The sequence below is a fragment of the Copidosoma floridanum genome, unplaced genomic scaffold (assembly GCF_036245765.1).
Source record: "Copidosoma floridanum isolate Cflo_tuat_1 unplaced genomic scaffold, Cflo_Japanese_pri ptg000019l, whole genome shotgun sequence".
Taxonomy (NCBI): Eukaryota; Metazoa; Arthropoda; class Insecta; order Hymenoptera; family Encyrtidae; genus Copidosoma; species Copidosoma floridanum.
Genome location: NW_028321896.1, coordinates 2,794,948 through 2,819,243, shown reverse-complemented (window position 1 = coordinate 2,819,243; position 24,296 = coordinate 2,794,948). Strand labels below are relative to the sequence as shown.

Below are 24,296 nucleotides of genomic sequence, written 5' to 3'. Positions count from 1 at the left end.
AGCCAATGAAAGCCACCACGTGGCTCAAGAGATTTTTTTCGAGGGAATCTGATGTTGAATAAAGCAATAGAAGAGTGAAGGATGAGAATATTTTTACCTTTCATCTTTTTTTGCTCTGGATTATTTCAAACGAGTAATTTTTTTTCAAAAGAAATAACGAGCTGATGGTGATGATACATCTGCCGCGTACTTTTGCTTGAGCATTTTTTTGATGGCAAAGTTACCTCACAATACCAAATTTTGCCTTGGATTTTGTTCTTGACATTATGCACTGATATTTGAGCGTACGAATATGTATTGTTCATTTTTACGATATTTTCAAAGCTGCTAAAAATGCTCGAGAAGACGAGTTCACCTTGAGTTTGGAGGAATCATGTTTCTACTATTGTATTCTAAAAAGCTATGATTCACAAAAATGAAAAACATTGAAAAATAGTAGAACAGCCATAAACTGGTAAACTCTTTAGGTTTGTGCTTGGAAAAAAAAAATTAAGTTAACTTGATCTAAACACAGTCTATTTCATCAAACAATAATATTGAGCGATTAAAATTTTGCTGTTTAACGTTGCACAAGAGATAACTGTGATTTCTTTAAATTTCGCAATGTCACTATTTCGTAAATTTTTATGAATCAAAATGACACATTCAAGAAATAATTCCTTAATTTGAAAGTTAAGACACATCCGTAATAATGGAAATTGCTGTAATATGTGTCAATAATCGTTTAATGTGAATAAATGACAAAAAAAAATCATCAAAAACTTTTTGACCATTAGTACTGCTAATTTATCCGGCAAAATCACGAATATCCCTCGATAGGCGAGTGACACGCAAGATTCCGATGTTTTAATCCATATGGACATGGAAGTAATAACGTACGAATGTATGTATGTGTACACTTTTACCTTGAATCCCTAAATGATTTGCCGCGGGAATCCTTTGATTCCAGATCACCTTGGAATGGACAAAGGAATTTCTTCTGGAAACCATCATCCCAAAACTCACCTCGGAACAACTTCGCAAGCTCGCTCGCAACGAGCCATCCCCAAAAGTATCCGCGAGAACTTGCACACAGGAACGCAAAACGGAAGTAGAAACCAAGAAGCCTCCAGGTAAGTACGTATACGTGAGCAAGAAGAGCCGGCGTTCTCAAGCCCGTGTAGAGAAGCGCACGCACACGCTAATTCCAGCCCTCCGCTGTACTGGCTGTTGGCTCTGGTTTTGGGTATACAGATCGAGGAGGGCGGGAGAGGAGGCAAAGTGTCCACGGCAGCGCCAAGCCGCATGTTTGCGGTTTTGCTGTTGGGTGGCACCAGCTCGCTCCCCCGCGCACCACTTGACTTCCGCGCGTGGAAGGAAGGAGCCGCCACCGCAAGAGCGCCCGGACGGAATGGCCTTGGGCCGCTGCGCAAACTTCGACGCCGTGCCTGTGATCGGTTCTCACCGGCGAGATGACTGGGGTTAATGAAATGCGATAGCTCCTCGGTTATGCGCTTCGGCGTCTTGGAAAGTTACTCCGAGCGTCGATGTACAGTCTGTGTGTGTGTGTGTGTGTGTGTGTGTTTTGCGTACTTCGCGGTACGTGTAGGACCGCGGAGTGAGATGGCGATGGTCTCTTGCGCGCCCAGCCACGTACACGTAATTAATACACAAGCAACTGCACCATCGAGCGAGATAATTATAAAAGCTCGCTTTGAACTGTATTTGCCGAGGTAAGGAGTTTTGGCATTGAAGTACAAGCTCTGGGAAAACCAACAAAACCCTTGAAGTGTAACTCAATTAGTGATGTGTTGCAACCGTCATGTACCCTAATATATTTTGTTAAATCAAGTTTAATGCATATATAATTCAACATAATCAGAGCACAATAAGTTTTTTGACCATTTATTCGAACTAGTGCCTCTCCACTTCATACCAATACGAAGATGTAAAAAAAAATGCTTTACGGAAGTAAATGTTAATAGTTAAAAATTATAATCACAATCGACAATCGATAATTTTTTTCGATATTTTTCAAGGACAGTACAACGCTGGTCTGAATCTCGAATTTGTTTTGATAAAACGAAACCCTTAGACAGCAGGAGCCTCAAAAACGCTCTTAACATCGGCAATTTTCCCACCCTGACAAAGAAGCTGGAAAATATGAAAAGGCAAAAGTTGAAAATCAATCCTGCGATCCTCTCCCCTGCCTCGCAGAAAAGTCTTTCAAGGGAAATCTTGGGCAACTCAGCCGAGCTACCGTAGTAGTAGTAGCAGTCAGTAGTTGTTCAGACGAGAGTGAAATTCATAGCCATCGCTGTTGTGGTGGTAGCCGAGCTTTGGCGCACAAGAGAGTGGAAGGGGTCGACTTCGACGGGAAGCGACGTCTTAATAATACAAGCCGCTGTGCGAACTAAGCCTGGCCCTGAGTTCATTACCCATTCCTGTCTGAAGAAGACGAGGATAACGGAGCTTCGTCTTTAACTCGCCCTCTAGCTCCTCTTTTCTTTGCCCTGGCATTGGTGTTTTGTTTTCACTTGTCTTCGAGGTGCGCAATAAGAAAATCGATGCATTCTTCCACGCTGGGAGATCGATTGGAAAAAAAAAATAAAAGAGACTAATTAGCTCAGGGAAAATAATTAGATGAATCGGGAAGAGGGTATCGACTCATTGCCGATGTTGTTGTTTTGGCTTTGTTTCGAGGGAGCTTCTTAGTTTCAATGGTTGGGCTCTTTAGTAAAACATTTTGTTTTGTTTCAAAAGATACAATAGAGATTTAACTCGATGCGATTACCTGTCGTAACTGGAAAGTTGTGAAGTTTGTTTGTTGTTTTTATACAGCTTTGGAACCCAATAGTCGAGTACTTCTTTTTCGACAGGTTGGATCAAAAATAAGCGAAAATAAGCTCACCGAGAAACACTGGGTTGATTTACATTTTATGATTCGTTAATTGAGAATATTACAAAGTTAACGTGGTCCAAGTTTTCGAAGATCAATTTTCAAGTAGGTACAGCGATGTAGTTCAAATAGTGGTGAACAGACACGCGAGTAACATTACAGCACGTGGAAAGTTTCTGCAGTTCTGGCTTTACATGAACTTGAAACTCGTCCGAGACATGGAGGATCCTAACTGTGTTATCGCTGATGGGTTACATTATACCAAAGTTAACGTAACACGTTATTATGCAAATTCGCGGCAGAGTATATGTAACTTTGATACTTAATTTTTCACATTATAATTGTTACCTTGTCCATTAAAGTTCTGCAAAGATCATAAAACGTACAGTATACAAATGAAGAAGCCACATGATACACAAGCCACTTACAGATGAATTAAATAGAATTTCTTCCGACAGCACGTGAATATCTTGATGTAATGATGATCGGCTGTGTATTTAAGTTAAAGTAGCTGTAGAGCTACTATTAAAGATAGGAAGTGAAACAGTTTGCGTGGCTTCGCCTTCCCTGAGTCCCTTTCCTCTCGCAAACTCCCAAGAGGAGAGAAAGGAAGGAAGGGCGCAGAACTCTGGAGGCAAACGCGACAGGGAATCGGTAATGCCGAGCGCACCTCTTCGGCCATCGACCCATTACTTCTCTCGGTACCCCTCCGATGATTACCTTAATTGGTTTCGCTCTGATAGCCCAATAGCTTATGTTTCGAGGTAGTAGAGTTTAGGTTACAGGGTTTTATTATCACTATTTTTATTTTTATTATTATTATTATTTTTTTTTTTTAATTTGTAAAAATATGAAGGTGAATGAAACTAAATCATAGTTTGTCCATAAATAAGTCATTAGTAGAAATGACGATCAAGTATAACTTACCATCTAGTTCTAGTTAAATACGAAATTTTTATCGCAGTGTTCACTAGCTACAGACAAAAAAAGTGTATAAATTTTTTACGTCGGATATTTATATTTTTGATAGCGTTATCAAAAGTGTTGTATTTTATTTTTTTTGTTATTATTGGTGGTCTCCTATTTAAATACCAAACTTTTATAAACTGAAGTACAACAGGCCAAAGCTACCAAAGAATGCGCCAACATTTGCGTTTTTTTTTATTTCAAGAAAATCTGTCAAGCCAGAACGATAACTATGATTTTTTGTTCATCCTCCATACAAAAACATTTTTGTTTGTATACAATGATTAGATCGTTGATTTGTTAAATGATTAGTTTGTTTACGGCAAAATGATTTTTTTCGCGGAAAAAATTGTATTTTTGTCAGTTTGTTGATTTTCTCAATCGTGCACTTTCTTCCGGGAGACAGCAATATTGTTAGATAAGTGAATCGTAAATCACAGTAAGTGAGACTTTTATTCATTGGGTATAGGTGAAGAAACTGAGGCAAAATTATACTTGAAAGTTTTTTACTAGCGACAACATGAGGCTTTCCGTATAACGTTCCTGCCTAAAAATATCATGAGGCTGACTAAACGTACTTTGTACTACGGAATTTCAGTGGTTACTACAGGAAAACACTACATTTTTTTTAAAGAGAGAAACGTAACCACATACGAATAACTACAACTGGAGTTCAACAAATTAAAAACTAATTTGAGAGTTTTTCGAGTGGTAACCACTCTGTGCATTCATGCATGTACACAATAGTCTTTCATATAAACACATCTGAAAATATTTACTTCTGAATGGATATCAATTGGGTGCATCACTTCCACAAGCTGTCCTCCTCCAACTAAAAACTTTAATTTTGAAACTAATTGTATAAAGAGAGTGTAATATTTGAAAAAATGGTATTATTTTTTAAGTTTGTCTGACGAAACTTGAGTTTTACTACTTAACTCTTAAGCTATTGAAAACAGCGGAAATAACTTTGTTTTTTAAGAAGTAATCTGAAATTTCTTATTGTTGCATATATATTACGAATAATACTGTCAATCTTACACTTCTCGTAAATGATACCATCATAATTTAATTGGTAGAGTAACAGTTGCTGTACAGAAAAAAAATCTGTAAATTTAATGCATTTTCGCCTATCGATCAATGACCACAGACAAAAATCACCAGTGATGTATGAGATTCCGTTTTATAGCCAAAGTTATCGAGGCAGTAAAAAATATTCAGTGGGAAAGTTGTGCAGTGACGATTTGATTGTTTGTAAATGGAAATCAAACGCTTCCTCGTTCCGTAAAAGTTCAAACGAAAAATTTCAATTTTTAGTCGATAAAACGTCAAAAAGCCCACCGAGCGTTGAATACCAAGGCAATTTCAATTGTGTCGATTGTTAGTATTTTTTTTTCACGCAAAATTTATTTTACAAATCCTTTTTACGAATAACTTGACGTTCATTCATCCACAATATTTGTACCGCGAATAAAAAACGAAAAAACTCCAGAGTTCGTTAACAAGGCTCCGCACATCATTGGAGCAAACATCAAGACCTACATATTTCCACTCCAGTGGCTCACAGCAAACTACCCTCGAAAGAAACCAAATAGCTCGACCAACACCTGTCCAGCACGGACATCCAAGCAAATTCTCCCGACTCTCCACCACGTCCGACAAACCAAAACCCGACCCAATAAAAGGAGCCTTCGCCTCCCTCCTCCACCTGAAAGGGAAAAAAAAAAATTCCTGCAACTCCCGCTCATCCTCCTCAAGACCTACTTCGACAGGCGAATCCAATCTCGCGTGACTCCTGCATCCCTGTATCTCGGCCCACCAAAAATTTCGCTCTCGAGTCCCAGCCGACCCGGCGAATCCGAACGAGGGAGCGAGAAAAAATGTATCTCCGCATGTAAAGTCCTGCAGAAGCTCGACGTACGTACACACGAGAAGGAGCCAAAAAGGCTCTAGGAGCCAAAAGCCGATAGTAGCATCTCCTGGCATGGGTCCAAGCTCCCTTGCGCGAGCCCGCAAGTGGGCAGGCGGCCCCGATTCAATTTTAGTCGCTCCACGGTGTGTTACGCCTGTGTTCGTGTACCATATGAACATTACGCGGAGCATCCACTTTTTTTGTCGTGAGACTATTATCAATGCGCTTCTCGATTGGTTAAGTCTCAAATCTGCGAATAACCCCGGCGAGCGTGGCAGTAGCGCGTTGTCGTCGTCTGTTTGAAACGCGAGATGCAATGTATTCCCACATCGATCTCGCAAGCACAAGGGCTGTGTGGTAGTCTCTTTTTCGGATAGGGTAGGTGGAACGCAGCGTCCCCTTCAACCCGGCGTGGAATCTCTTTATCCCTACCGCGGGGGCGTTTTAATGAATGCGATTCATTGGAGGGTCTCATTAAAATCAAGCGTCGCCAGCGCGCACGAGCGATTTTCCACTGCTTCGCTTCCTGGAAAAACTTTGAGGCCTCCCCCCATCCTTCCCTGCCTTCATTCCTTCTCGCCACCTCTACGCGGGTGTGTATTTACAAGGGGGCTCTAGGGCTTGCTTTGACACTATCTTTTTTTCTTTTTCCCGTCGTATCTCGAGGTCTCTCTTCTTTCGGGCCGCGCAAAGTATGCGCACGGTTTGCCAGTAGAGGGTCCAAGTGTGTGAACTGACGTTAATGGCACGCTGTAGGGATGATGTTTTTGAGGGACCCCCCGAGTCACGCGTGATTATCAAAGCTTCATCTCGGGATTCGCGTTGATCGGAGTAAAATGGTTTGCACGTGCATTTTTACTCACTTTGTACGTTCCCAAGTCCTTGACGGTGCACGCGAGCTTGATGCTCCGGCCAGCCGGTGCCGTTATGTTGCCGATTTCCTTCACAAATTCGGGCTCCATGGTTGTAGGGGCTGAAAGAATACGTGAATTATCAAATATTTGAAGTTTGAATCTAAGTATTGGAATAAATTTGCTTTTTATCTTTATGTCTTTAGTACATTAAGTTGATGCCGATAGAGTTTTTCTCTGACATGGAAATTTCTGAAAGACAATGCTTATAATAAATGGAATTTAATAATAAACAGAGACAAGTAAAATTTTCTTGAAACCATAATAACAGGTCTTCCAGAATATTCTTTTATTGATTAATTTGCAAAAACTGCGAGCACTAAGTAATTAAGGTGGGAAATCAGTAGTAAAGGTCAACGTATGGGACGGCAGACATGTGGATCGAGCATTAGATGCTCTAAAAATTATTTATGGCTGTTGTTTCAAGTTCTAATAGTCTTTTACCTCCTTGACTAAAGATTTCAAGTCCTAAAAATAACCATTAAAAATTTAAGAAATCCTTCAGTCGTAAGATATTGAAAAACTCAAACACTGAATCAGTAGTATTTCAAAACTCGGGTTGGGGAGTTATTTGGCTCAACAGCACTTTTTTCATATGACTTCTTTACGTTCAGACTTTTCTTATGTAAATTCTAACATCTCTGAGGTTAAAAGATAGAAGATTCTAAATCTAATGGTGAAAAAAAAGGTGAATGACTTTTTTAATGCGGCTTCTTCAAAGTCTTACATTACAGGAATTTCTAGAATTATTTGAGTTGGAGTTCAAAGGTTTTTGAACTAGACAGCTTATGTTAAGCTACTCACCGTATCCAATACAATCCATACACAATTTTTTAAGACGTTTATACATTGCTGATGCGTATTTTTATGTCTGTCGCATCATACGTTGACCTGTACTACTGATTTTTCAGATTTATCTCACTTTAAACCGCTACCATGTGTTTTTTTGAACATGAAACGTAATTTACCCAAGTATATAAATAAATAAGATGTAATCCACACTGATACTTACACATCTACTTTGTTTTAGGAAAAAAATATCAAGTACATTTTTGATGATCAATGCATTAACCAACCAATGATTACTTTAAAATAAATATATTAATATAACATGTAATTTTAACAACTGTTGTGGAGTTTATTGATTTCTTTGATATTTTTAAGTTCAAAAATTTGTTGATTCGACAAACCCAAGGGGTAAGGAACTTCTAAATTTTCTGGAAAAATACATTATTTAGACTTTTTAATGAATAAATATGTAGTAAAAACGTACTAAACCAAAACATGTACAAATAATCTCATTCAACTGTTTAATACATTTAAAATTCAGTTTAAAAAATGTAGAAACGTTCCTTAACTTTTTTTGTTTTTGACAGTTAATATCTTAAATCAAATAACACTATTTTTTTTAAAAGAAAAAATTGTAAACTAGAAATGTTTAAAACGCCAAGCTTCAACAGGTTAAAATCTATTAAAAAATATGTTATTTAAAGTACCAATTGGTCTGTCATGCAAAAAGCTATTATTCTACTAGTCGTTTTCAAATATCCCAAGAAAATTTAATGTTATAACTTGACAGACATTAATGACATAGCACTCAAAATCAGTAAAAATCTCTAGATGTCTTTCAGAGAGAGTCTTAATGTCTTGAAAATTTATCTTTCGTATTTTACCCTGCATTAAACTTTCCAAACTCCAAGATTCCAATTAAACGTAACGATAGAAAGCATACACATGACACCAGCAACGAAAAAAGCACGATCCCTGTAACCAGCGATGCCAAACCAAGCAAGAGACTTGCACCTCGAATAAAAATCACTCGCATACATATTTATGCCAGATCAACGCCCTCCTTGTTTCAACCCTCTTCCCACTCAATGGTACGTACAACAGCGGCTGTCTGCTTTCGATGCACGACAAGATGCGAACGAAACAAAGTGCACGTGGTGCCTCCATCGTACATACGTACACGGGGAGCATAGAGCCGTATAAAAGGGTCCAAAGAGCATAAAAGAGTCAAACTGGAGAGAAAGAAATTCGATGGTATAGGGAAGAAGATGGAAGGAAGGAAAAAGAGATGCAACTGGTGTAGCTTCTCTGCGAGTCACTTTAAATCCTTTCTCAGTTACATGTATATGTGTTTATAGGAAGGTGTATAAGTACGCACGTATACGAGTGGTTCCAGTAACGCCTGCCACTGAGCTAAGTCGGTGCGCGTCGGCCGTGACTTTTGAGGCGGATATGAAGTAGAGGGAGAGCGAGTGGGTCTAAGGCTGACGACTGCTATGCTACTCCGGTTGGCAAGCTGACTCCCTACCTACTCGGAAATTCTCTTTGGGACACTGCCATCGACTTTACTATCCCATGCCAGCCCGCCGCTGCTCGCCCTCTCCTCAAAAGAAACTGTTGGAGGTGCTCGAATACCAAGGGTCTTACCCCTCGACTTGCACGGGTGTGTTTAATACTCGGAAGGAGCGCAGAAAGGGACTTTTACGGTGGAGGAAGGATGTGTGCGCGGGAACGTTGGTATGTGATTGGCATTCTTTTGTGCGAGTGATGACGGTGGGCAACCCGCGGAGCATCAAGAGCAAATCTCCGCGGAAGTGGTGAATTAATAGTGCGCGTGGTGTGCCTGTGCACGTTGATAGCGCTAGCTCTGATTTTTCAGGGTCTCGGATGAAATTTTTGAGAGCTATTAGATTTATATTTTTTTTTTTTTTTTTTTTTTTTTTTACTTTTATTTCACGTGCTTTTGTGCCTGACAGTGGTGAGATGATTAAAACTTTGACAAAAAATTTTTAACCTACTTTCATAATAAGTACAGATCAGATGAAGTTATTTTTTTTACACTTTGTCTGCCCATGGCTTGTCTTGCCTTAATCGCCTGTTTCTACTTAATGTTTGCTGGCTATTAAATTTTGCAGGTCAGATAGAAAGGTATCAGTTATCATCCAAAACATGCAATCTTATGAATGTTTACGAAATTTTATATAAAAAAAAAAAAAAATTAAAAAATTAAAAAAAAATCATAATAATACACTCTTGTAAATGAACTAAGAAAAAGAAAATAATTATTCATTGTACGGTTAATAGTAAATATGGCCAAACAGAAAAATATGATATTGATATCATTTCAATACAAAAATAGAATGCAGGACAACGAAATCCTGAAATACAAAGATTTTCCATGCTTCGCCAATGCAATTATGCTTGTTAATTTACGAGACAGTCGATACGGTCGTTTTTACGTCACTCACCAGTAACACTATTCTAATCGTTTTCATCCGTTTTAACCATTACGACGTATAAATAAAGAAATTGGGCCAGAAGGAAGCGCTGACTCAATCATAAACCAAACAGCACACTCGACATTCGCTGATGAATTGATGAAATTTTCAATCGTAAAAAAAAAAAATAAATAAGTACATTTCTCGAGAAAAAGATAATTAATTAGACGAAATCTCTCGCGCATGTACCCACTCTAAGTACACTAAATTCCTCTCGCGGGAATGTAGAGCATGACCCTCGAGCGCACAAGTTTGAAGCAGCGGACAGAGTTAATGATATACACCGATCTCGAAGCCGACTCGGCACCTCTCAATATCCAGCTTCTTTAGTCTTCTTCGCGCAGTTTCAAGAACTCCGGGAGAGAACCCTCGACCGGCCCCACGCCTTTGGCTCTCGTTTCCGAATTAACAAGCAGTGAGGAAGCGCTGGGTATAAGAAGAGGCCTCGGATCGAAAGAGTTCTCGTAAGTGCACACGATTCACCCCCTTTTTCCCCAAGGCGCGCGTTTCACGTTGAGCGCGAGTCTCGTAATTATATGGTACAGACGAACGGGCACAAAAATGTATGTAACACGCGACGAGGAAGCATACGCAGGGCTGGTGATTAGAGGGAGAGACAGGAGGATGGGTGGATGATTCTCTTGGAACAGCGGCAGGTTCTTCATTAAGTGACGAGACGATGAGTGTGCGTCGAGCGCGCGAATTTTAATTACTACGCGCTGCAGCTGCAGAGAGGGCCGTGGCTAGCACTCGCGGGGACGCGACTCGAATTCAAAGATTCCGAGCCAACGCAATTAAGATACCGTCTGCCCCTTCCCCCATGGCAACCTCATTTAAGTATTAATATTACGTTTTTTTTTCCTACTCTGCTATTTCTTTTTTACACTTCAAGAGGTTCCCTCAGCCTTGCTCGAGCACCGAGATGGTTATCTCCGATTTTTTTTTCAAGTTTTTTTTTTCCTTGGTACACGTGAGAGCTTGTTGCGCGTGAAACGAGGATGCACGCGAGAAGGTGATTATTGAGTTTTACGGGTCGATGGGTTGCTTATTCCTCTTTTTACTAGGTCAGACAATTCTTTTTAACGATACGTCGAGATCTCCCGAGACTTCTACGTGTTTTGTATTATCTTATCTTTGCGTGTGTGAAAAAAAAGGAACGTCACTCAAATGAGTTCAGCTTTGGATGCGGGAAGCGTGTTTCGTACGGATTTTTTTACTTGGAAATCTAGATTTTGTTCAGGACTATCTTAAACTTGTCCGATTGAATTAAGAACAACGTTGTATTTGTTAATTTTTTGAAAATCACATAAATTACTTTAAGGAAAATTTTCCAATGATTTTTTCGTAGACATCAAAAATACGTGTAAATATGGGAAACAAAAGGTTTTCTTTAAAAACTTTATATTTCAAAGAATATGTTGTCTATTACCGCTTTTGTAAAACCTGTAATAATTGAACCACGATGATTATATAAGCTTAAAAGAGTTTTAAGGGTATGTTTTTGTAATAAAAACGTCCACCACCCGTATTCTAAGAAAACGAATTACCGCAAAACGTAGACATCATCTCCCGTGATTCTGACGTGTAAGTGACCAAAAAGAAAGATTCGTAAGACTTCGCAACATGCAACTCCCGGTGAATAATTACTTGGATGTAATATTGAAAAAATTACGAAAAATCTAAAAATGAAGTAACCCACGATCCACTTGCGCAACGTGAGATAAGGACACTGTCGAATTCCAGAGCTCATCCCCTTTGTCCGTGGTAACAACTTTATAATAACCACCCCCTCCCCCAAAAGTGAAAAAAGAAAAGTCGAAGGAAGAAATCCCCGACGAGGTGGGGTAATCCCCAGCCGCAGCTCTGTCACCGTATTAACTCGTTATTAATGCAACGTCGATTGTTATTCTCTTTCCGAGCCCGGAGAGAAAAGACGCCCAATCATGTTGTTGGGAGCTCGTGGGCGAGAAAATCGCCGAAGGGATCTCGAGGCCCCGGAGAAAAAGGCTCCTCAGCGCAGTCAAGGGGCGGCGAACTTTTTTACAGAGACGTGTATTAAGGCGTTATAATTCCCGAGAAGAGCATGCAACGTTATCCCTCCATCCTGCTCCTCCATAAATAATAAATCTCCCGAGAGTCCCCAAGAGTGGCTCTCCGCGCGCGGGAAAGGAGACGGGCAGCAGTACCGCGGCGCCAGTCGTCGACAGGCAGCGTCAGCGATATTCCTTATGCACGGCGTTGGAAGCAAAAAAACAACGCCTCGATCCTCCTATTCTTCTTTCTCCTCCTCCTCCTCCTCGCGACGGATGATGCTGGACGAGCATTTTTCGCGGAGCGATATTCTCTTGAGTAGGCACATGGACCGGTGCTCGTGTAATTAGGGATGCATTAACTGCACTGAAGGCCCAGAGATACGTATATACCCAGGAGGTTCTTCTGTTTTCAGAAGAAGAACGAGATTTTGAACGGCAAGCTTATGAATAGTAACGCAAGCCCCAAGATCCTTGAGCTTCCTTTCTCTCCTTCCAGCACTATTCGATTTTTTTTTTTTTTTTTTTTTTTTTTAAGGATTAGACGGCCAAGGGAAAATATTTATGTGCATACTTAACATGATAAATACACAAAGGATAGAAAAAAAAATATATTTCACGTCTATTCGGTATTCTTTGATCTTCAGAATATACTTTATTAGTAGGTGTGTCTGACGGTTTTAACGCAATCAATGTTTTACTATCAATGAAATATTTTTTATTTTCTCATATAGGCTTTTTGATGCATTACACTTGGAAGCCCTAACATAATCACGAATCAGTCTTTGGTTGGGATTTGATGGAGTAATCGATATCAAACGTCTCCGTACTTAAAAGTTTATTGGTTTAACCAAGTACCAAATAGTTTTTAAAAATACCGCTTATCACTTGCCTCAATATTACCTAGGATTTTATTTTTCTGCTTTTGCTTGAAAAAATACTAAATATTGTTTCCTTGCGTTTTTAATTATCACCATCAACACTAAATCTCCCTCTGCTCTCTCCCAATCATCGAGGGTTCCACTTACCATTATGCAACATTAATTATTATAATGTAATTTGTAAGTGAATTTTAGTTTTTACAAAAGTTAAAGTTTTCAACGACTCGATTGATTTTTACAGAAAGGCTTAATAATTACACTAGCTTCATTCATATAATTATAACTGAGACCCTCGATAATAGGGACAGGGCTCGATAATTAGTCACCTACTTTACTGAATAGTGCCATTTAAAATTTTTTTTTACATTACAAATATACAAAGAATAATCAAAAGGGTTTTATTCTGTCTGTAAATTCGTTTTTACGCGCCTTGACAAGACAGCATCATACCACTAAGTCCTTAAAAATCTGGTTGTGGAATTGTCACAGGTAGAGAAACATCCTTGTCACACTAAATTAAAAAAAATTTTTGTACATAGTTGACCAATTTTCAAAGAGACATTTTAATTTTTCAGTTAACAATTTAATAAAAAAAAATGTGTCATGGGTGACTAACTTACGAATGGTCAACATTCCGAAAAGTTATGACTGTATACGTGTGAGTGTAGTGTATGTATGTGTGTTTTTCTTATATTCAAGCGTACTAACCGAAACGTTTATACATTACCTCTATGCACTGTAGATATATTAAACCTATTATCGCTGTAAAGTCATTTTGATATTTCGACGTATCTTAAATGAGCCACTAATGATAAAATGTACTCGTAAAAAAACAATTCTATTTATCTCAAGTCGTTAACAAGTCGTTAACATGTGATAATTTACATTCTATTCGGAATCTTTACTTTTCTTTAAAAAAGTACTCACCCACATTGAACATTGTTCAAAATACCTTTAACTTCCTTTATGTATTTTGTTTTATTGAGACATTTTTTGTTTGTCACTTCCAGCACTCCTAGTGACTATCAATTCATTATAAGTTTGCAAAAAGTTTCTAGTTAAATTCAGATTATTTTTACAAATGTGGTCAAAACATAAGATTGTATGTATAAGTATAAAGATATTAAAAAATAAAAGATTAAAATATAAAAATTACAAGCTACTTAAATATTTATTGTTAGTTAAATCGTAGAAAATATTTAAAAATTCGGTATTAATATTATAACTTGATGCTTTACTAAAAGCTTTATTATTATTTCAATGCTACTATTTTTAAAATTTATTCTTTCAAATAAGGTTCAGTACAGTATAATTACAAAAATTATCATAATTCTTCTTGTAACGTAAATTTCAAAAACGACTGAAAACTTCTTCATTTTCATATTAACAGCATTGATATGAATGTACCTCCCACTGACATCTTTTCACAAAGCTTTTCTGGCACATAAAGCACTGAAATCCACCCTCGTGTATGGAAGTATATCTGCCTTTAGTTGAGTAGCTGCTTGGGTTGGAACAAAGTGGAGACGTTGAACAACGGGATGGCTTTTCCTCATCTGTTTGATGCTGTATCAGTTCATGCTTAACAAGATCACTCTTGTCACTAAAAACTTGATCGTGAGGCTTTTCACCATGTGATTTCCGCTCATGGGAATTGAGGTAGCATTTTCGGGTAAAACTTTTGGAGCATTTGGAGCAGTGGAACGGCTTCTCCCCTGTGTGGGTGAGCTCATGAGTCCTGAGATTGATTTTTTGGGTAAAATTTTGAGAGCATCTAGAACATTGGAATGGCTTTTTCTGTGTATGAATACGCTCATGCATTGTGAGACAGTCTTTTCTAGAAAAACTTTTGGAACATATGGAGCAGTTGAAGGGCTTCACTCCAGTGTGGGTCATCTCATGCTTTATTAGATAGCCTTTTTTGGCAAAACTTTTAGAGCATCTGGAACAGTGGAACGGCTTCTCCCCTGTATGGATATTCTCATGCGATATGAGATTATCCTTTCTGGTAAAGCTTTTGGAACATATGGAGCAGTTGAAGGGCTTCACTCCAGTGTGGGTTATCTCATGCTTTATTAGATAGTCTTTTTTAACAAAACTTTTAGAGCATCTGGAGCAGTGGAAGGACTTCTCTAGGTGGATGTACTCATGCGATGCAAGGTAGACTTTTCTTGCAAAATTTTTCGAACATTTAGAGCAGTGGAAAGGTTTTTTTTGTGTATTACTGCATATGTGTTTCATAAGCGTACACACAGAAGAAAAAGTTTTTTTACACACTTCGCAGAGGTAAGTATTAGGCTGGTGCTGTTCGTGATAGTCGTCCATATTATCACTGATTTATCGTGGAAACCACAGATAAGTTGCACTTGTGACTTTTTATTTTAATTCAACAACATTTTTCTTTGTCATTGATCTTCAATTTTGTCAGACGTATAATGATACACTGGATATTCTACAAAACATAGGCAAATTTGATGTGATAGATTTTTCGTTTTTAAAACAATTAATTATTAAGGACCTCAAAGTTAATTAAGAAATTTTTAAAATTGTATCAAATACATATTTAATTTGAATCTACGAAACTTACCTCATGGTTTCTAGGATCAGTACTAGTTACTTTTATATGTACAGTTAAGATTTGTTGTTCAGCAGTACTATTTATCTTGTTTACTGATAAAAATAACAATCTGATTTTTAGTTTTAGTTTTATAAAAATATGTTACATTGAACTGAAACACTTTTCCATCTACTATTCGAAAATGTGAACAATCAGCTACCGCCTGTGAGTTAAAACTGACAAAGAGCAGATACTTTCCAAATAAAATCGACCACATATTCGTTATCAGTAAGTTAGTCACAAATCTTCAATAGATATTTAATAGATGTTCTTCACTGGTTAGCTTTATTCAATGTGTGCAACTTTACTTCAATATTCTCAAAAAAGTTGAGTGTTCCCAAAGATGTCCGTTTGGACAAGTTGAAAATTAAAAAGCGATTTTATTCGTTCACATTATATTTGTTTTAGGAAAAAAAAAATTTTTGAACTATTAAGTAAAATTCGTTAGAAGTATACAGCGGTTTCTTTAACACGTCTTGTTGCGTAGAATTGCAGAAGATTCTAATTAATATTTAAACGAAAAACCTGTATATTTTATTTCGTAAGTATCCAATGGATTAGATAAGCTCATGCTTTTCGTTCCTGATGATGACTACGTCGACTATTCTAAGACAGTGTTAACTGCAAGACATTCGTGCGTACATGTCTTTTGAAGCACAACGAAAAGCGTCAACTTGTTACGATAACCCACGTTTAAGCTCCGAGCCTGATTTCTGCGTGGATAAAAAAGTCATTAGGTAAGAAATACTGTGAAATTCTCACGTCTACTGAGTTGATGAATCCCACTGCTTTTATACACTAATATTTTTATTCATCAATAACCTTAGTAACCCACGTTGACTTATTTATAAATTATTCCCGGTCAATTCTATTTTGTATGATAACCGTAACTCTAGACATATTCAACCAGATTTTCACCGTATACTTTCAAAACTGAATGTCAAACTCTGGATACGAATCTCTTGAACGTGTCATGTCTTGGCCTTTAAGAATTTCAACCATGTATCCATGGTATTATTCATGATACAGCTAAAAACTATTCTGACTCAGGCTCTCTTAAAAGTATATTCCTCAAAGAAAATAGGCAATATTTATGTTGCCAACCGATGTAGCAAATTTGGACACTCAAGCTGAGTAATTCAATGCATCACTTTATCTCCAGGAAACAACTACTGTATTCTGGTTAAGTGCAGCACATGATATTGTACAATCACTGAAATACAATAGCTTTTATATTTCAATCAATCATACAGATGATGTATTGATATATAGAGTTGGCATCATCCTACGTGAACAATAATATAATTGTATCTACCAAAGTAGTATAGAAAACCAAATTGAGAACAAACTCAGCGTTTTCTTAATTAAAATCGATAATTTTTTATTTTATCAAAACCTGCACTCGAAAGTAAAATTCAATCGAAAGATCCACGCACGAAGAACCACGGAGGAGGAGACAAGTTCCATCTCTGGAAAAAAAAAAAAAAAGGATTTATTAATCGGCCGAAATATTCTCCCTCGAATCCAGCTCGAAACTTTCACCGGCAATAAACGGTAAATCACCAAACAGCTCTCGGGAAAACAATTCCCGTGCCCATCTCCTTCCTCCCCTGCCATCGAAGCCGCTGGTCACGGCCATTAAAAACCGAGAAGTCCAAGAATCTGGAGGAGAAAAAAAGCGAAACGATTTCCAATCATTCGGGGGCACGGTGAGCGGAAAAAGAGCCCCCAGACTCGGATTGTTTCAAAACAGAGTGAGTCCAAGGGGGAGGGAATCTGAAAAACGAGGAAAAAAGAGTCGAAAGCAAAAGAAGTTCGGGGCGTCTAAAACAAACCGGAAGACCGGTCTATAAAAGCGAGAGGGAGGGGGTGCGTACAACGTCGGCGTTTTCATTAAATTGCGATGGTTATCGCGTGGGAATGCGGAAAAAAAAATAGAGAGAGATCCTCGGCAAGATGGCGGGAAAGCGTTTTGGCGAGCGTTCATCAGAAATGCATGGGCTTCTCATTCCGTCGTCGCTACCCCGAGCGGCAATCCCCGGAAAGGCCGCCGTCTTCGATAGAGAGCCCGGCTCCGTCGCCGCCGAATCCGAACGAAAAATCCCAGATAAGAGCGCCGGCCACCCGTGTATACTTTATCTAGATCCGCGCGCCAAGAGAACCTTTTCCGATCCCGCGGTTTCTCTGGCTTTATTTTTCGGGAGGGGCAGCTCGACGGCGGAGCAATCGCCGTCCCCCGAAATGCGATCCGGAGCCAAAATACCTTTGCTGAATCTCGATGTGTGGATATATCGTGTTGGAGGAGGAGAATCTTCAATGTACCACGACGACTATGGCGCGAGCCGCGATTTATCGGCACTGCTGTCGCATTCAAATTCCCCCGTTTCGTTAGGAATTTCTGCTCTCGCTGCCCTTACCTCCAGCTTTGAATTTTCCGTGCCACAGCGGTGACGTCAGTCTTCTTTTGTTAAGGATATTTTTCCCTCGCTCTCTCCCTCTTTTTTTGGGTGTATAGGTGTCACCCACGCGTCATCTTCGTCTTTCTATCAAAGGGTTGAAAATAAAATTTTTTATCATGTATCGTGTACTACAAAACTCTATATCTGAATTTACCTTATTATACAATTTTTTCTCGAAATAATTGTACCTACAATTCCATAATATCTGTACAAGGGTGGAGGTTACTGAGAAACTGTAAGATTTTCTATTGCCATCCATACAAATGTAGCGTAATTTTATTATTAGATAATAGATGGCTATTGTTTTAATAGAATAAAACTTTTAGTGTACTTCTAGTGTTTGATTGAGTTGTACGCTAATATTTTCCGAATAGTTTTTCACTTTTTCAAATTATGGTTTATCATTGTCCATTACAAGTTCTCCGATTATAACTCGTCATTGTTCATTCACATGAATAAAAAAAAGATTGATGATGGCAAAAAACGACACTACGTACTCTTACACTGTTTATTATTACATTTTTTATTACAACGTATTACATTTTTTTTGGTTGCTAAACACGTATTTTAATCATCTTTCTCCCATCAAATCATGATTTTTTTTCAATAAACTAAAACGAGTCTGTAAGCGATGAAATTGTGACGAGATGCAGAGATTCAAACTTTATCATGGAGTTTAATAGCCCAAAAACGTACAGAACATCCTCGCATACCACACTAATACGAGTGTTTTTCCACATCCATTGAGGGTCGAGTTCTATTAGAAAAATTATTACAAGACAGAAGAGAAAAATTCTATTTCCCGCTCTAATTGATAAAATCATCCGCACCCATCTGTAACTTTATTAATTTCGACGAAGGGGGGAGCGCATCGAGCGTGAAATGGCCTGTTGAACAGCGCCACCGATCTCACTCATTTACCCATTGTCGCGTGCGTAAGGGCCCTTTTCTCTCGCTTTGATGCCTTTTTTCCTCCTGGAAATAAAAAGAACCGGCTGACAAACGACGCCAGTCCGTCAATTCGGAGGGCAATAAGGTGCTGCGTGCCTTATCACCCTCGGACCCTCACTTCTCCCCCCCCCCTTTTTTGTCCTACCCTTCGGTAGAGACACTGAATAGAAAAAAATGAAGGCTGATGCAGCACCAACTTCGTGTCCATCGTTTATATCTCCTTTTTTTGCCGAGTTACGGTTGCACAGGATCGTTGGCGGAAAAATAAAGGTAAATAAGTGACGGTCTGATAAACACATCAGTTGCCAGTTAAGGGGCCAGTTTGACAGGGTTAGAACATCATTTTGTATCTATTTTATGTGCACGTGGGTGTGTGATGCGTAAATTAAAAAAAAAAAAAATTAAATTAGGTTATTGTGCTACCAAGTTAAACGAATCGGGCGATCCATAAGATATGACAAAGTGTATTTGCCCTATTGTTTAGCGTTGATTAATTAATCACGCAGTGTTCATTGAAGACACTATCACCAACGGTATTCAATAAAGTCACCGAGCCGTGCATTGTATTTGTGACATAAATTACCTCCTTAATAACTTGGATGGATAAAATTTCATCGCAAAATACCCTCCCGTTTGACAAATTATCCGGTACGTAATTTACCTTGGTAACTCGCATTTTCCTTTGCAACTATACATTAATGCCCTTATCGCAACGTAATTACCTTGCAAGAGCGCGAACGCTAACAAAAAAAAAAAAAAAAAAAAAAAAAAAAAACAAAGGGAAAAGATAAAAGTGAAAAGCCCGCCTCCACTTGAAAAGGCAGTGGTCCCAGACTGAAGGAGCTGGCTAAGCCAGCAAGCCCATTCCAGCCAGCCGTGGATGATGAGCCCCCTTTTCTTCTCACGAAGCTCTAGAGGGAGTGAGGGAGTGCGCGAGTCAAGTGACTCTCGTAAGGTGATGGCGGCACCAGCAACGTTGTCGTCTCCTCGAGAAGGGACGAATGTAATTTTACCTGCACGAAAGCCAACGCAAACACTTGCCATTGTTGGCGCCCAACTCGCTTAAGCTCACGAGTGACTGCGGCCTTTAAACTTGCCAAGGACCTCACGCACGCTTTCCCTTTTTTTTTGCTGCGCGCTCCTTTTTTCATTAGCCTTTTTTTTTTTCTTCATTTTTTTCAGCGCATACATAATGCGTGCTCCAGAAACCAGCTACTTCAAACGCACTTGTGGTACGCTTTTGTGGCCAAGTCGAGTTGAAGTATATCAAAGTGTTATGGGTAAAAAAACAATGTAACTATTTATTGCCACCAAAGAACATATTTTTTACATCCATTTACACAAAAAAAAATCTTGTTACTTTATTTATTCATATAGATTGATAAAGGAAGTATACGTTGTTTTTGTTTCGTAGCTATAAGACTTGCAAAGTTTTTGCCCTTGAACTCTATCGATCTATTTTTAACAATGTGTTCTAATCTGAAAAAAACCATCTTTGTGAAAGTTTTACACATACTTGTTTAAAAAACATCCATTTTATGAAATTTTATTCGGAAAACCTTTGTTCTCATGTACCCACTTATTTATCCTAAAATTCATGTTCACAAATCAAAAAAGCAGATGGTAAGCTCTTCCAAAAAAGCTCCCCTCAAATAAAGACACTTTTTCCCTCGCACATTAATGCAAGTTGACTACCGTTAAACCTCACAACGGATAATGCCTTGGTATCAGAAAAATCTCCCGTTCCATCATCACGGCAAATCGCTCCAACATTTAAACGATAAAAATCTCCCGTGATGTTGCTGCCGATTCAGTGGAGACTACTAAATTTATCCTCTATTAAAAAAAAAAAAAAAAAAAAAAAAAAAACTCCAAAATTGCCCCATCCCAAACCGAGACGAGATATTCATGGTTGTATCTATATCTGTTACACTTGACATTATCATTAACCACCAGATTTTATTTTAGTATCGAAATTCTTTAACCTTGTGACACATCGGAGCTCGGAAAAAAGAAGAGAAAAACCTCAAGGTATCAACTCTCACCTTCGTACGCCCAAGCTTATCTGTCCCACGTGATCTCATAAATTAAGCAAAAAAACGCGATTAACCGAGCCTCCATCCCCCACCGTTTTCTTCCACACTCCACGTTCAATCTAAGTATTCAAATGAGCGCTCACCTTGGTCCCCTTCGAGTTTTTCTCTCTGTTGGTTTTTTTTTTTTTTTTTTTTTTTTTTTACAGCCAGTACCACCAAGGCGATTGTTACGCTCGCGCCTCACAAAGAGGCGTCATGGGAGTGAATCAACGAGAGAGCGAATTTTCCTTTTGCTGGTTCGCAGCTAGAAGTGGTAAAATGCTTTCCTCGCAGGGGTAAGACTCTCGCCGCGATCGGATCGTTTGATTTTTAAGAAACGGCGCTTTCAAGGTTATGGGGCCGAGAGAGAGAGAGATATCTCGCGTTTCTCTTTTCTTTATTTCAGAGCCGATAATTCTTTTTTTTTTTCTCCTTCCTTCGAGCGCTTTTGCATTTCGTTTACTTTTTCTTTTGAAGCTCGCATGCAAAATGAATACAGAAATGGTATTCATACGGGATCGGAATACGATATCCGGTCTCTTTGTATTTGACTTGAATATTTGTTGAAATTTTTCCGACGAACATTGACACGAATCGTCCAACAAGAATTCATCGCGAATGTCGTCAAAGAGTAAGATTCTTGAGATAACTACTGATGCACTGTCCTTTGATAAAAAATTTAAACATGTGCTTGACAGCCTTCTTGAAAAAAACGATAGTTTAATTTTTTTTTCTTTTTTTTTTTTTTTTTTTTTTTATACCACAAGACAAGTCGACAGTTCGCTAAAAGTAAATTCTTTGGCTCTCCTTGTGGGCAGTCATGAATAACAGCCGAAGGCTGTATCTCGGAGATGAAATAGTCGACTATGCACGAGAAAATCAGTCTCCAAGGGAAGGGCATGAAGTGAGTCATATACAAGAGATAAACCAGTAATAATCCTCCACCTTTGTAGGAACGACTAAGCCATGATTAGGGTGTGCCGGAAAGAAGATAGGCTCATTATTGCTCCAAAATATGAAAATAACAAAAAGGTAATTAGGCTGTTGGGAGGTACAATACTTTTATGTCCTGTGTCGCAGACAAAATCTGTTGCGCGGAGCAGTTATTTATTTTGGAAAGATAGCCTATCCAAATTATCAATACTAACGTAAAAATTATAAATTTTGCAAAAACAGTTAAAGAGAAACTAATTATATACTCGCAATTTATCAAGATAGCGTACGTACGTGACTATTTCTGATCATTATAATTATTTTATGAACAGATTTAAATAATATATTAGTTTCTTAACGCTCATGCAGTGAATTTGATAGAGGTCTTATTTTAGAAATCATAAAATCGGAGTAAACTCTCAAGAATATAAAAATCACAAGCCAGAAATTCTATAAAAAATGCAACAAGAATGAAAAGAATCATACAACAAATGTGCCATTATCCAGTTCTGAGGCAACGGTCATTCTTATACATGGTTTAGGTAATATAAAATGATGTTGCATTTTGCAAAAAATTATTTGAGACAAAACTCTAAAAAATAGGCTAAACTTAAAATTGAAGTTAAAGCTCGTTTAAAGGCAAACCGTCAGATACAGAACCATGAATTCATTAATTATAAAATCACTGCAGTAGATGAAATTCATGGTTATAGTAGACTTTTAAATTTCCGTCAGCGATCACGTGCGCAATCACATGACCCATCGTCGACGTTAACGATACGTCGTATCTTTTTTATGATGAACATAATCTCCGGTTTGTAAGAGAATTGCATCCCCACTTGGCTCTACTGAATTGATCGTTAAGTAAAGAAATCTTGATGGAATTAATATCCAAAGCAACAATATTTTATTTGCATCTAGGAAATCAGGATGAAAATCAAATAATTACTTTGTATTTAGTAAATCAGGATAAAAATCAATCACATCACTTTTGTATTTATAATTATCATCGAGACGCTAACAATCATTTTAGTTCAAGAAAAAAACACGTACAGAAACTTTCATCGGTCACACAATGCAAAAGTCAAACAAAGATACAGCGTATTTGATTAAACAATAGTTTAAACTCTACAAAAGCGTCGCTTTGCCATTGAATCACAACTGTGTCAAGGTCTGCTGGAAAAACTCTCGAGTGGTAGAAAAATCCAGCGAATGAAAAAAAGTTCTGTAAAGAAAGAAGCGTCATAAAAAACTCATGACTCAGTCGTTGGTGGGTACTTGACAGGTTCTCGCAGCCCATTGTCATAGTTCAATCCTCCATGAATAACATCTTAAGCCTCCTTTTCCGCTCCTTCGTCCTTTCCGTGGGTCTCGCGATAAGAGGAGCCAGCGCGTTGTCGTCGGTGGTACAACCCGTGAAACATCCCCCTCCTCTTCACCATTGGAAGGACTACAGGACTTTGTTTCGCATGTTGATGGAATCTGAGAATATCCTTTTTTTTTCTTTCGCTCAAACGAACCAGTCGCTTAACTCTGTATGTGAAATCTCCAAAAAATCACGACATAGAGGAAACGAAAATTTTCTCATTGCACACTCTGCAGATTGGAAATCTCATATCGTCTTTGCCTGAGTCATGCTGCTTCGATGCTGGATCTGGTTAAAGGTATTACGTAATTTAAATTCTATATTGGCAGTAACAAAAGATTTTAAAGTGTACTCAACAATCGATCAAATAACTGGGTTTCAATTTCAATTGTCCGAGATTTACTATTAACATTTTTATTTCATCAGAGCTCAATTCGAATTATCGCCTTCCAATCGCGTTTGATTGCTTTTCGAGGGAAACCTCTAATTTTTCGGTTATCCAGCAATAACTTTACGCAAATTCAATTATTCTTGTGTGGTCGCTTTGGTTCTAATATTGACTTTCTCTGTCTCGTAATTTTTGTAGACCTCAACGTGTATGGTACACGCAGAGGAAACGAAACAGGAAAGGACCAAAATGGAAGTAGAATCTTATCTTAATGAACTGTCGGGACTTGGCTCCGTAATTTGGAAAACGCCGGTGCTAAGTGGCCGATGGAGCGGCTTTTCCACCCTTTTGTTCTTCTTTTTCTCATGTATTCGTACAGTTGGAGTGAAAATACGCCAATGCATTTCTAGATCTGAATTATTGCGCCAGTACACACAGTTGTTTAAGGCTTCCTTTTCATTGATTTATTCCTAGTGATATTTGTTATCGTCTCAATTTTTCTCTCACCTTTTTTAGGATTGGTAACAAGTTTTTTGAAAAAACAACATCTGTTTTCTCAATGATTTTCCAAACGATGTATGTCTGCTTTTTATTACTTAATTTGAAAAAAATACAAAGATTGGCGCTGGAGCCATCGATTAT

General features: G+C 38.3%; 1 protein-coding gene across 1 annotated transcript in view; it reads right to left on the bottom strand.

Moving 5' to 3' along the window:
- LOC106636937 (lachesin) overlaps positions 1-24,296 on the bottom strand; it is a 168,353-nt gene that overhangs the window by 100,029 nt on the left and 44,028 nt on the right. The window contains exon 2 of the mRNA XM_089593077.1: positions 6,620-6,729. Within this exon, the coding sequence (XP_089449203.1) occupies positions 6,620-6,729 (110 nt within the window). The remainder of the gene's footprint in view (positions 1-6,619; positions 6,730-24,296) is intronic.